Below are 14760 nucleotides of genomic sequence, written 5' to 3'. Positions count from 1 at the left end.
CTAACGCAACTGTCCACCTCCAGGTCTATCAACGCCCGTTGGATGGCATCTGTGCTAACATTGTTAAAGGCGCCTTCGATATCCAAGAATGCCGCAATGGTATAATGTTTGCTCTCTAGAGAGCCCTCTATAGTTCGGATTACCTCGTGAAGCGCTGTCTCCGTAGATTTGCCTTTAAGGTATGCGTGTTGTGAAGTTGATATACCAGAGCTCTCCAAAGAGCTTCTGAGGTGCATATCCAAAAGTCTTTCAAAGGTTTTTAACAGGAAAGACGAAAGACTGATACAGTCCAAGGTTTCCTGTAACATCTTTGGAATGATCCCATCTGGCCCCGGAGATTTAAAGGGTGAGAAAGATTTGATTGCCCATGCACCTTTTTCTTTGGTAATAATTTCATTTGCAAGATGCTGTGGATTATATTGGCTCCGCCTAATGTTTCCCCTCTCACTTTCGTAAGCGCTGCATCCCGGAAAATGCGTGTTTAGCAGAAGCTCTAGCGATTCCTCTGCTGTAGCAGTCCAAGTTCCGTCAGGTTTCTTGACCCAAGAAGACATTGAGTGGTCTTTGGAAAGAACACGGCTGAGCCTAGCAGAATACCTGGTGGATTCGATTGACGAGCAAAATTCCCTCCAGCTCTCTTTTTTGGCGGCCCTGATTGCCTTTTTGTACTGTCTCCGACTTTCTCTGTACAATTCCCAATTTCCCGTCGAGTAGCTGAGGTTAAAGTTGATCTAGATTTTTCCCTTAGTTTTAAGAGCTCACTGCTCCACCAAGGAGGGTGAGTTTTTTTGCTAAATTTTATGGGGCAGGACGTTTTGTAGGCCCTACTAAATGCCTTTTCCAGTGTTATGACCCTACTCTCAAGGTTTTCCGTGAGAGTGATTTGAGAGATAGGAATCTCTCCTAACCTATTGTTTACTGCATTTTTGAACCTCTTCCAGTTAGTACTTAAAGGATTTCGATACGGTAGGGGTGGATCTACCTTAAGATCCAAATCGTAGAGGATCCAACTATGATCAGAAAAGGACCTTTTATTGGATACCCTCCAATTATCTACCCTTACTGAGCTATTTTCAGATAGTAGAGTAACATCAATCACTTCCTCCCATCCTCTGAAGTACTCCGTACTAGGAAAGGTGAAAGTGGGAGTGTTACCCCTGTTACATACCGATAAGTTAGTATTAATAATAAAATTATATAAAGACTCACCTCGGTCGTTTGTCTCAGAGCTTCCCCACAACGCATGCCTCGCGTTGGCGTCGCATCCGAGTAGCAGGGTTTTGTTTCTGGTACCTTCAAGCACAAGCCCACAAGCCTCCTCGGGCGGTGCTGGCCGATCATGTGCCATATAGATGGATGCAAGTGTGATGCTGACACCGTCAGCAGCTTCCACCTCAACGGCCGTCACATCCTGTGAACTGTATGATGGGATTAAAAATATGTTTAAGTGTTTTTTGGCTACAATACATGATCTAGGATTACCTTGAGTACGTTTATAGTACAGATTGTAGTTTCTTCCAGGGAACCCCTTCACCTCGTTGCTCCGCACCCAGGGTTCCTGGATTAAGGCTATGTCAACGTTCTCCTCCCCTAGGAGAATGGTTAGGTTGCCCGTTGCAGTTCGTGAATGCTGCAGGTTAATTTGGACAACCTTTAAAACCATTTTTATTGGTTTGCTTCCGCAGGTTCGGCGTCATTTAACTGCATGCCAGTTCACTGGTGCCGTCAACCTCATCCTGCTCCTCCTCCGGATTCGCAGAACGGAATATCTTCAGCTGGGCCTTCCGTATGCCGAACCGAAGTTTGTTTTCCACTTTTTGCAGTGGTTCAAGGCTCTCTTCTGTAATTTGAAGGAGGAACGACACGCTGTGCTTTTGCGGAGCCTCCGCTTTGATGATCGACCAATCGGCCATCGGCCCTGCGCGGTTGTGAGCCTGGAGATAGGGAATCAACTGATTGGCTTCAAACTCCATGTTTGGTATCCAGATGCGAGCCCTCGGCCTTCGTGGTATCTCGCTAGCTGGAATGAGCTTGAGCCTCAAGCCATCCCAGCTGTTCTGAATTTCGCCAATCGCTTTTTTCAGGAAATGCAATGAGTACTGGTCATCACATTTGATTACCCAGCAACCGCGAACCACTTCCACCGAGTCGAAACCTGGCGATTGACCCTCCGGGTTCGCCATGACATGGTCGACGATTATGCGAGACAACCGTGCCTCAATCTCCGACCATTTTTCAAGCACAGGTTTGCCGCGGTTGGAAGTTTCGTCCACCAGTGCCATTTGAAGGTGGTCCCGTGCCACCTCACTGAACTGTTTGGTAAGTTTGGGGACAACCGCACCCTGATCTGAGATCTTGTGCTTCTTTGCTGCCCTTTTGTTTTCGTCTTGCGAACGGTTACGTTTTTTGGCCTCTGTTTTCGGGGGGTTTGGAATGCCAGATATTCGTCCACCACCTTTTGATACCTTGCCTTGTCAGCCTCATCTTTGGGATGAGCTTTGCCTTCGGTCTCGTTCTTACGAATCCTGCCAAGGATAGCGAGAGACCTCTGGTAGAGCTTCTACCTTGATGGGCCTTTATTGGCGCGCTTTTGCCCCATGGCTTTAGCGGATGTTGTCGGTTTATTTATTGTTGTTGGCGTGCTGTGGCCCACAGCTTTACCCTCAACTACTTCCTGGCTAGAGGCCAGGAGCTCATCCTCCGTGGAAGATCCGATCCCCAGTTTGTCATGGGTGACCGATTGCTTGTCCTGTCGCTTAGTTTGTGTGTCCGTTTGTCTGTCTTGTGCTGTCAGTGCGTCCGTTTGTCTTTCCGTCACTTTGTCCGTCTGTTTCCCGCCGCTATCCGATTTTTGTTTTTTTGTTGGTTTCATTATTCTGGTTCGTACGGTCACCTGCCCCGCCTAAGAGGCTGCGCATGTCGCCATGCGCGGTGACCAAGGAGGAATTAGGGGAAATAACCGGTCGACCATGGCAGCGCCCCATACCATGGCAAGGCCACCGTTACAACCTGAAGCTGCCTGATATCAGGAGGACTCCGTTCAAAGACAGCCTTGTTTAGTCCCCCGGCTGCCAAACCCACCCAATAGGCACGGGTCGCATCACACCTTGGGTTGAGGGAGTTTTTTTAACGAAATTTACGTCTTCGGCCTGTGTGGTTCGCGGGAGACCTACTCTCCTACCTTCCATATCTGGGAGGTGTTCCCCTATCCACCACCTGGGGACGCGCCCTCTCGGGATAACAGGCTCCCCCAAGGGTTTATTCCCGTACGTACAAAAAACAAAAAAAAAAAAAAAACTGAGAGGTCAACGTTTTTCGACACCTGAAGAAGCGGTTTCGGCATTCAGAATGCATGTTTTGGAGGTCCCTCATTCAGAGTGGCAAAAGTGCTTCGACAATTGGTTCAAACGCATGCAAAAAGTGTATAGATCTTCATGGAGAATATTTTGAAAAACAATAAAGTGATTTTCGATGATTAAAATTTGGTTTTGTTCTCTAATCCCGACATATAAAAGGCACCCCTCGTATCAAAACTATAAGCACCACTCACAATTTCAACGGTGTGGCTTGCATTTTTACCTTAATCAAAGAAAAACTATAAAATGTACCGAATTTACCCTTTGTTGACTTCCATTGCTAACTCACAACTGAATGGAACAAACAAAAAAAATTCCCGTATTCCCGTACGTAAAAAACAAACTGAGAGGTCAACGTTTTTCGACACCTGAAGAAGCGGTTGCGGCATTCAGAATGCATGTTTTGGAGGTCCCTCATTCAGAGTGGCAAAAGTGCTTCGACAATTGGTTCAAACGCATGCAAAAAGTGTATAGATCTTCATGGAGAATATTTTGAAAAACAATAAAGTGATTTTCGATGATTAAAATTTGTTTTTGTTCTCTAATCCCGACATATAAAAGGCACCCCTCGTATCAACACTATAAGCACCACTCACAATTTCAACGGTGTGGCTTGCATTTTTACCTTTATCAAAGAAAAACTATAAAATGTACCGAATTTACCCTTTGTTGACTTCCATTGCTAACTCACAACTGAATGGAACAAACAAAAAAAATTCCCGTATTCCCGTACGTAAAAAACAAACTGAGAGGTCAACGTTTTTCGACAACTGAAGAAGCGGTTGCGGCATTCAGAATGCATGTTTTGGAGGTCCCTCATTCAGAGTGGCAAAAGTGCTTCGACAATTGGTTCAAACGCATGCAAAAGTGTATAGATCTTCATGGAGAATATTTTGAAAAACAATAAAATGATTTTCGATGATTAAAATTTGTTTTTGTTCTCTAATCCCGACATATAAAAGGCACCCCTCGTATCAACACTATAAGCACCACTCACAATTTCAACGGTGTGGCTTGCATTTTTACCTTTATCAAAGAAAAACTATAAAATGTACCGAATTTACCCTTTGTTGACTTCCATTGCTAACTCACAACTGAATGGAACAAACAAAAAAAATTCCCGTATTCCCGTACGTAAAAAACAAACTGAGAGGTCAACGTTTTTCGACAACTGAAGAAGCGGTTGCGGCATTCAGAATGCATGTTTTGGAGGTCCCTCATTCAGAGTGGCAAAAGTGCTTCGACAATTGGTTCAAACGCATGCAAAAGTGTATAGATCTTCATGGAGAATATTTTGAAAAACAATAAAGTGATTTTCGATGATTAAAATTTGTTTTTGTTCTCTAATCCCGACATATAAAAGGCACCCCTCGTATCAACACTATAAGCACCACTCACAATTTCAAGGGTGTGGCTTGCATTTTTACCTTTATCAAAGAAAAACTATAAAATGTACCGAATTTACCCTTTGTTGACTTCCATTGCTAACTCACAACTGAATGGAACAAACAAAAAACAACAAAAAAATTTGTTTAGTGAAAATGTCACCTTGACAAGGAGTATAAACTTTAAATTTACAGCCATCTACCGAGAAAATAATGGATTTCTTTTTGAGGGAAAGAGGGTTTGAACTTCGAAAGTGGGCACCGAAACGCGCTGAACTAATCGCAAGCATTTCCAATTCATCTACTAACATATCAGTTTACATCGTCGACGGAAAGGATGTTCACACCTCATGGTCTTTTGTGCCTTTTCGAACACATAGGGAGACTATTTCATGTTTACCGTTAATTTGAGGGAACCGCCTCTTAAATTCAAAGACGGAGTTTCAAGACATATGGCGCAATACACTAAGTTGGGATGACATAATGTCTGAGCCCATCACCATAAAGTGATTGGAGCATTGCATAGAATTGGAGCACCTGGCACACTTGAAGCTGAATCGTGGTCCTATTTTCCTGAGTGCTGAACAATAGCCGAAGCAGAAGTCAGCACAGGACAAATCTGGGCATTCGAAGTAGCATGCGTGCCCATTAGGGTGGTCCAAAAATGCATGGGAAAAAATTTATATTAAAATTTTTATGCTGCCACCCCCATAATGGTAAAGAATGAAAAATAAAAATACCCGTATTTTTTTTTTAATCAGACCATATTTAATGGTGCCGCCGGGGCTTTGAAATATCCCATGTATTTTGCATGGGAAAAAAATACTTTTTCGTAGATTTCATGTAAAAACCTGGAAAATTAATATATTTTAACCGGATACCTCAGTTTCTCTTCATAATTGGTCAGGGAATAACAACTAATTATGAAATAATTAATTTTTTTGTATTAACTTTTTTTTATAGAACCCCAAAAAGCCCCCATAAAACGAAAATCTAAGAAAAAATCGAAAAACAATATTTTATATTACTTATATTATATTATTATATTACAAAAAAAATTAATTATTTCATAATTGGTTGTTATTCCCTGACCAATTATGAAGAGAAACAGAGTTATCCGGTTAAAATATATTCATTTTCCAGGTTTTTACATGAAATCTACGAAAAAGTATTTTTTTCCAATGCAAAATACATGGGATATTTCAAAGCCCCGGCGGCACCATAAATATATGGTCTGATTAAAAAAAAAAAAATACGGGTCTTTTTATTTTTCATTCTTTACTATTTTGGGGGGCGGCAGCATACACATTTTTTTTGGACCACCCTAGTGCCCATGTGACTAAGTCTAAGGATCGACTTGATCGATCGTAACTTTGCATTGCAATCGACGAGTGACCTTCCTGCGTCCCGAACAACATAGGTTTGCTGCTTTATACTACGAACTGCCCTGGACTTCTCTAATCAGTATATATATATGTATGTATATAATCAGTATATACACATGGTAGGGTAATGAAAACTATCCATGGGTATATATGCAAGTTCATTTGTATGTGTACTGGCGCTATGCACCTAGTTTAGGTTAGACTTGGTTGATCCACAGTGATACCAAGTGTTAGTATGAAGAGTTTATTTTATATTTTTTCTTTAATACACAGTTTGAATAATTTAAGTAGGCTGCTGATTTTTTGATCTGCCACATTTTCTTATGCTGAAAATGATGCGCACCCTAAGCAGTTTATTAGTGTCTTGCGAAGTGCAGGGCAGTTGCAGAGTAGGTATTCAGAAATCCTCTCTCGTTGACTTCGTTACATATTGTACATGTCTACTTCTACACTAGCTTCAGTTTGGCCGCATATGATGTAGTAAGACAGTGTCCCGATAGTATCCCCACTACAAGTTTACACTCTTTCCCTGGAAGATATATAATATAATTTGTAGACCTAAGGCTTGCGTAGCATGATTTTCGAGATCCTATATTACTCTTTTATGACTATGGCTCTTTCCCATCTTGAATTCGCTTCTTGAATCATTGCTGCATGTATATCTAATCGGCTGTGCTAGCTACTAGAAAATTAGCGCCTGCTTTAGCTAACATATCCAGTTTCTCGTTCCCTTCAATTCCCTTGTGACCTGGAACTCAGTAGATCGTGCCGTGTTTCTCAGTTCCTAGCTCATCAAACCTGTTCCGCCATTGTCGTACGCAGTGTGAGTTTGTCATTACAGCTGCTATTGCCTTGATGGCTGTTGGCCGTGTAAATCCAATGTGAAAGTGGTATTAGCCCAATCTTACAGATAATTTTTTTATTTTTTTATTATTGAGAATTGTATTTACAGTTAACTATAAAATACAATATGCTTATAGCTATTGCTACTGAGGCCTTAAGTTAATATACTGGATGTGTACATATACATACATATATGTGTTTGTAGAGTGTAGGTTAAGGATATTACAATATTTTAAATATTATAGCTTAAAAGTTTAATAATCTTGTCCGTAAAGTCGTTAAAGAGTAGATCTGTAGGTTTTGTGTTGTTTAGTGATTTTCTGTGATTTGTAAAATGTGTAGAGTCGACTTACATAGATACCGTCAATATAGACAACATGCAGGACTCATACTGATCGCTAAGGGTGCACAGTCAGTATACTGCTACTAAACTGGACTTTCAAACAGTACACCTACGTACTAAACCCTAACTCCGACCTCTGTAGCTTTAGTTTGCCCTGCGGTACCGCCGTTTAAGCATTGCATCGCAGGACCAAGCTAGCCATTATGGTTCTTCATTTATATTTCTGTCTCCATCTACCCTTCATTACTTCTTTGTATTCTTTCTTTACTGCGTTCCCATTCCTTTTTCCGCAGTTCCTGTAACGCATTTGCGGACTATTCTGTGCTGACCATGTGATCTACAATGTTGCTCGGGGTTAGTCTTTCTTTTATGATTTCTTCAATGGCCATTCTTTCGGATGCGTATCTCGGGCAGGATAAGAAGACATCCTCTACGTTCTCACTACCGTTGCCGCAGAACGAGCAGTCTGCTTCGTCCTCGTGGCCGAGTCTTTGGAGATACTCTCTGTAGCATCCATGTTCCGTCAGGGAGTAATCTGAGACACCATGTCCTCTCTCAACCCAAGCCTGCACGCTTCTGATAAGTTTATGCGTCCATCTCCCTTTTGTCGCTAGGTCCCAGCGATTTTGTGACTCAATTATGCTCCCCCGTCTTTGTTCTTTACGCTCTTCCACCGTTAGTCGCCTGTTTAGGCTTTTGGCTTTGTCGTACACTCTACCCAGTTCAGAGGTCATTATATCTGGTGTATGATACCCGAAATGGCACATACTGCTTCAAACGACACTGTCCTGAAAGCACAGGCAACTCTAAGGGCACTTAGTCGAAAAACTATTTCCGCCTTCTTCGCGTATGTTTTCTGTCTCAGGGCTTTACCCTATATGGGTGCTGCATACATGAGTGTAGACTGGGTAACTTAAGCAAGGAGCGCTCTTCTACTCTGAGTGGGACCACCGATGTTGGCCATAATTCTTAATGCTTCTAATTCTACATGCTTTTTTAATGTGCTTCTTGAAGCTTAGTCGAGCATCGATCATTACACCCAAATATCTTAGTGCCACTTGTGTTGTGACGTTAAACCCATCAATGTTTAGTGTGGTCGTTTCTAACTTTTTTCTACTCGCAATGAGAACTGCTTCTGTTTTTTGTCCTGCTAGCTGGAGTTTAACTACTGTTAACCATTGTTTGACCTTTGTTGTGTCCTTGCTGCAGATGCTCTGAATCTGAGGGATTGTTTTGGCGACTACGGTCAACGCAATGTCGTCTGCGTATCCTATTATTTGCACTTCCCTCGGCATTGGGAGTTGCAGTACCCCATCATACAGTACATTTCATATTATCGGGCCCAGTACTGCATATCTCCTAGGACCTTCATCTTTATTGTACAGAAGTACTCTTTCCGACAGATAACTGTTTATAACTCGTACTAAGTATGCTGGCGTTTTTTTCTCTTCAAGAGCCTTTATAAAATGGGGCCAGTATGCCGAGTTGAAGGCGTTCTTGACATCCAGAGTGACAACTGCACAGTATTCTTTATCACCATGCATCCACCTGTCACCCTCAATAGCCTTGCTTGCAATGTCTGTCACCCTCCTGACGACGTCCTTTTCGGAAATCAAACTGATGTTCGGATAGTTCAGCCGGCACTTTCTCCAGATGCTGTTCTAGGCGCGTGTAGACTAGTTTCTCCAAGATTTTACCCATAGTGTCTATCAAGCAGAGTGGCCGATAAGAACTTGGTTCACCCGCTGACTTATTTGGTTTCTAAAGTAGGACTAGTTGTTGCTTCTTCCATACTTTTGGAAACATGCCTTCATTTATACACTTGGGGAAGTGTTCTGCAAATGGCTTTGCGTTGCGCCTGACAGCGATCTTCAGCGGTTTGTTCGGAATGCCGTCAGGGCCTGGTGCCTTAGCATTGCCGAAACTTTCCGTTGCCAAAATCACCTCTGCTTCACTGATTGTGACACTATTTTCTGTTGCGTGCAACTGGGTCTGGCTTGGTTGCATCTCTTGCTTTGGAAAGAGTATATGTACAATCTTTTCAAAAAGTATGGGGCAAGTTGGTGCCTGTCCTCTACCTCCTTTGACCTTGGCCATATCGAGTTTGTAACCATCACCCAACGGGCTTTCGTCCACATTATGGCACAGTTCTTTAAAGCTGACTGCCTTGCTGCTTTTAGTGGCTTTCTTTAATTGTTTCCGTTTCTTTTTATAATTCTCTCTGATTTCCTCGTTCCACCAGTATACTGGCTTTCTGGGCGCGCTCTGTCTTTTCCTGCACATAGCGGCATCGCAGGCTCTGCTAACATGCTCTACTAGCAGCACCGCCTGTAGTTCTACATTGTTGGTGCTAGTCAAGTTCTCTCTGGAACAGTTCTTCGTCAAGCGGCTTCTTTTCCATGCGAAAAGTCTACCTTAATGGCAAGGTGGTCATTGCCTGTGTAAAAATCACTCACTTGCTAGCTTGCTGATCGTACTAGAGCCCTGCTGGTGTAAGGGATGTCGATTATTTATGCACGACCACTCACTTTGAAGGGGTTTTTTCCCCCAGTGTTTAGCAGAACCGCATCAAGCAGTGAAAATGCCTTAATCAAGGCATCTCCCCTTTTGTTGGTGTATCTGCTACCCCATTCCAAGGCCCACGCATTGAAATCACCTGCAATCACGTTTGGTGTGGTACCACGAGCGTTTTGCACAAGTTCATCCAGTAGGTTTTCGAACTCTGCTTGCGTCAGTTTCGGTGGCGCGTAGCAACTGTAGAAATATATGTCACATATTTTTGCTCGGGTATAGTAATAATTGTCGGTGTGCGGTTTGTCCTGCAGGGTATTTCCTCCACAGGCTCAAATAGCAGCTTTACTTTTCCTGTCCGAGACCCACGTTCCGACGTTTAGGTTTTTATGCTGGTCGCTGACTAGCACAACATCCACCTTATTTTCGTATACCCTTTGTTTTGGGAGCTCTTGTGCAGCCTCGCAATGGTTTAGATTGATCTGCTCAATCCTAATTTTTTCGTTTTAATATACGCCGCTTGATACAGGGGACATTTTCTGCTTCCAATCTGATGGCTTGTTTCTTCTCCTCCATTTGTTTTACAAGCTCCGCATAAGGGCTTTTTCTTGCATGCTTTCGCTTGGTAACCCTTCTATCCACATTTAAGACAGTTCTGGCTTCTGTCGTCTTCGTTTGTACACGCCCTCGCTAGGTGTCCATACTCCAGACATCTGTAGCATCTCCTTAAGTCAGGCTTTTCTCTTATTCGGCATACCACCCAGCCGATTTAGAGTTTTTTCTTATCAAGCAGTGGCCTTGCGTCCACCGCTGTTTGCGTGCCTGCATACGCTGCTCTAACGATTTTTATTGCGTATTCACTAAATAGGTTAACTTGCGTTCGTATTGCCTCACCTATGTCCTCTTTGGCTGTGATTTCATCTAAATCACGGATTTCCACCAACATCTCGTGGGTTAGGACCTTGATTTGCGCCTGGTCACCTAGCACCTTGCCAATCTTCTTCTGGTATACTCCTGTATTGGCCATCTGCTCTTTTTTCAATTGAAGCAGGATTTCGCCTTTGGTCGTCTTTCTTATGCGCATAAGGTTTTCGACGAGTTCTTGCAGGGCATCATCTTTTTCAACCACCCTGAGAATGTCACTGTACGTCATTGTTCCGGCACGCGCAATGACAATCGCATCCGGCCTCGGGGGTGGTTTATTTGTCACTTTCTTCTTGGCTAGTTTGCGTTTGACACTCATCCAGCCATTTTCCATATCCCCGTTCGTCGTCATTGTTCCGGCACGCGCAATGACAATCGCATCCCGCCTCGGGGGTGGTTTATTTATAACTTTGTTCTTGGCTGGTTTGCGCTTGATACTCATCCAGCCATTTTCCATATCCCCGTTTGTCGTCTTGGCATTACTCTCTCCTTTGCCTTTCTTGTGCTCTTCTCCGTCTGTGGTTTTGCTTTTCTTGGGCGGCGTTTCTCTGGCCGGTTGTTTATCGTCACGTGGTCTTTCGGTGTTCCCTTAGCTATTACACTTCCAAGAACGTTTCACTTGGGTTCCTTGCTTTTGGCTTCTTCCTGAGCTCTCGAGTGTAGCTTAGTGATCGTTTCGAGGAGTTCCCTTATGTGGTTGTTAATCGAGCGTTGCGGTAGACGCATTGCTTCAGTCAACTTCCCAATCGTCTCACCAAGAAGCGTTAAGGTATCACCACCCGATTGTGTTGCTTTCTCATTGCTTTCTTGCAACGCAGGTGGCGACGATTTTGTTCTCTCAGGCCTTTCTACACTGAGCGTCTTGTTAAGACTCCGTCTCAGCTTTGGTGGGCGCTTAAAAGGATCAGCCCCCGTGATTATACGGACTTTGGGGGTCTTTTACTCCTCAGTTAGGTCCACTAGTAGATCACTCGATCCACTATACCCTCTGTGAGCCCCTTCCAGGTCTTCATTTCCGCTGCCCATAATGGGTCCATAAATGTTACTGCAGCTGTTTGTTGTATTTCTCATATATTTTACTATTCTTTTTTTGTTTATCAGCGCATCGTGTGTTGGGGGGCGGGCCGCAATAAATAGGAACGGGTATACCCTTGGGGAAGGTGCCCCTACCCCAGTTCCCTGAGGCCTGTTCTTCGCTTTACCGGTCCCGGAAAACACGGACGGACCGGAGCTCACTCGGGGCAACGCATACTATTACCTCTGCATCCAATACACACTCCCTGACTAGGGCCCGAAGGGGCTGGTCACTGATACACCCCGTGGCTAACACCTCGACAGAGCAAGCTCACATCACTCCCTTCACTTCAACAACAGAAATGGTTCTCAAAGTGATGAGAGACTCCCATTGCGCCACGGTATATACCGGTCAGTTAGCAGCCGCACCTAACGAGTTGAACAGACGCTGACCAGGAAGCCGCCCATTATGGAAACCGCCGCGCCTGGAGTTTTGTTTTGCTCCCCATGGACTTGCATGAGTTGGAGACAACTATTTCTCAGAGGCATTGAATTTGGGCCTCTGTCACCGGAAGCCTCATCGGATGGGCTGTCATTTATTTATTTATTTTTATTTATTTATTGTCTTTGAATGGATACATTCTTACAGACTATATTAAGCTAATGTACAATAGTTTAGTAGTTACTAAGAAAAGAACGATTTAAGATGATTGACTAAGATGTCATACCGCCATGTAAAATCAGCACCAGAAGAATTGAAAAAACTTATTTAAATCTGCACATGCCCTGGGAATCGAAGCATTCACCCCATAGTTGGTTCTCGAGGAGCCAATTTTAAAGATTTCGTACTGTCAAAGCCTCATATTGGGTATGTTAAATTGAATTTTACTTAAAAGGGAAGGACAATCAATAGATCCAGATAAATCAATAAACATCGAGAGCGGTACGATGGCACAGGTTCAGAAAAGTTTAAAGATCGGAGCGCAAAACGAAGAAAGACTTTCTGAACTCTCTCAATCCGATTAGACAGACCTATTTGGTACGGTCTCCAAATAACAGCGGCATACTCTACTCTTGATCTAACAAAAGCACAATACAATGTTTTGAGAGTGTGTGGGTTGGTAAATGCAGAACAATTTCGGCGTACGAATGCTAGCATCGCATATGATCGTCTTATGACGTGGTTCACATGGCTGGTGAAATTCAGCTTAGAGTCGAAAATAACGCCTAAGTCTTTAATTTCCTCAACGGATTGCAAAGGTAAGCCAGCAATACTATACGAAGTATGCAAAGTATTGTTTGATATAGCATATTTTACGTGAAAGCATTTGCTAATATTTAGTGACAAACGGTTTAAATAGCACCAGTTCCGGACATTGTGCAAGTCGGTTTGCAACTTTTCAGAGTCCCTAATATTGTTAATCACCGCAAATATTTTAAGATCATCAGCATACAACAAGTGTTCAGCAAAAGAAAAGCAAGAACCAATATCGTTAATAAAGAGTATAAAGAGAAGGGGTTCTAGAATACATCCCTGTGGGACACCAGAGGACGCAATAAATGCACGGGATGTCGTGTTATCAACGGCTACAACGCAGTGTTTGTTGGACAAATATGATTTGATCCACGATAAAAACGTGGAGTGTATACCCAATGATGCAAGCTTCGACAAGAGAGATAAGTCTGTATAAATTGTATCAACTTGAGATCTGTTCTGGAATGCTGAAATGCAGTAATCATTGAAAATAGACAAATTAGTGGCAGTGGAGCGACTTGCAACGAAACCATGCTGGTTGGTAGATATTAGGCCTTGGACAGCAAAATATAACTTATCATTCACTGTTATCTCAAAAAGTTTTGAGACAGACGAAAGCTTCGAAATCGGTCTGTAATTGCTAACATCGTTTTTATTTCCACTCTTAAATATAGGCGTAACGGAAGTAAATTTCCAGTCGTCAACAAAGATACCGGAGGACAAAGATTTATTAAATATAATTGTAAGAGGCTCAGCGAGACACAAGCAGTTCTTCAGCAAAATGCCCGAAAGGCCATCCGAGTCAGTTTTCGTTGTAGGCTTGAGCTTCATAATACCCTTGACGACATCAGTAACAGATAAGCACGAATTCCCAAAATTAAGAGGTGAAAAAAAAAACTATTAGAGGGCAAACTAGAATCGAAGTCTAAGTTGGGTTTAAAATTAGAGCAAAAAAAGTCGGCAAATATATTGGCAGATTCTATGGCAGAATTTGCATATTTACCATTATAAAAAACATTGTTTGGCACCATTGAGCAAGACTTTTTTGATTTGATGAATTGCCAAAAGACATTCAAATCCGAAATAATATTGTTTTCGAAATTCAAGTTGTGGTTTTTATATAAGAACTCGTTCAAACAGTTAAATTCTTTTAAATGGCATTGGAATTTTGAGTAGTGCATTGGGTCTCCAGACCTTTTATACAGTTTAGAATATTTGTTTTTTAGATTCTTTAGATGCCTAAGCCGTTTGGTATGGCAAGGTGTCTTATATACTTTCTAATGATAAATAGGAATGTGCTTCAAGCACAGCTCAGAAACCTTAGTCTTAAAAAAATGAAAACAAGAGGTAGCATCATTGTCGTGGAAGGCATTATCCCAGTCAATACTTAATAAAATTTCGTTAAAAATTGAGAAGTCGCATGAGTTGTAGTTAAGTTTGATGTTAGGCTCATCGGATACCTCAGAAAATTCATAAAATTCCAACTCAAGAGAAAGGGGAACATGATGTTTATCAGTTAAAGATATGGGAGCAATGCCTTCCGACACATTGTCGGTTGTTGATGTTGTTTGAAATAAACACTAGATCTAGGATTCTATTAAGGCTATTGTAAAAACCATTAATTTGTGATAAATCAATGCTTAAAAAGCTATCAATGACATGAATTTCGGCTGAAGAATTTACGTTAGAAGCCATAAAAGCAGCCGAGTTTCTAAGTGGGGACCAACTCAGGCGACATAAATTA

At 42.4% G+C, this 14760-nt stretch overlaps 1 protein-coding gene across 1 annotated transcript; it reads right to left on the bottom strand.

Annotated features, from left to right (window-relative positions):
- Positions 1–1697: 1697 nt before the first annotated feature.
- On the bottom strand, positions 1698–2282 carry LOC129250362 (uncharacterized). The gene has a single exon (XM_054889991.1). The coding sequence runs from the start codon at positions 2280–2282 to the stop codon at positions 1698–1700; it is 585 nt and encodes a 194-aa protein (XP_054745966.1).
- Between the last annotated feature and the right edge of the window lie 12478 nt (positions 2283–14760).

This window comes from Anastrepha obliqua, chromosome 6 (genome assembly GCF_027943255.1).
Source record: "Anastrepha obliqua isolate idAnaObli1 chromosome 6, idAnaObli1_1.0, whole genome shotgun sequence".
Taxonomy (NCBI): domain Eukaryota; kingdom Metazoa; phylum Arthropoda; class Insecta; order Diptera; family Tephritidae; genus Anastrepha; species Anastrepha obliqua.
Note: the sequence above shows the minus strand (reverse complement) of the source record. Positions and strands in the feature narration are given on the sequence as shown.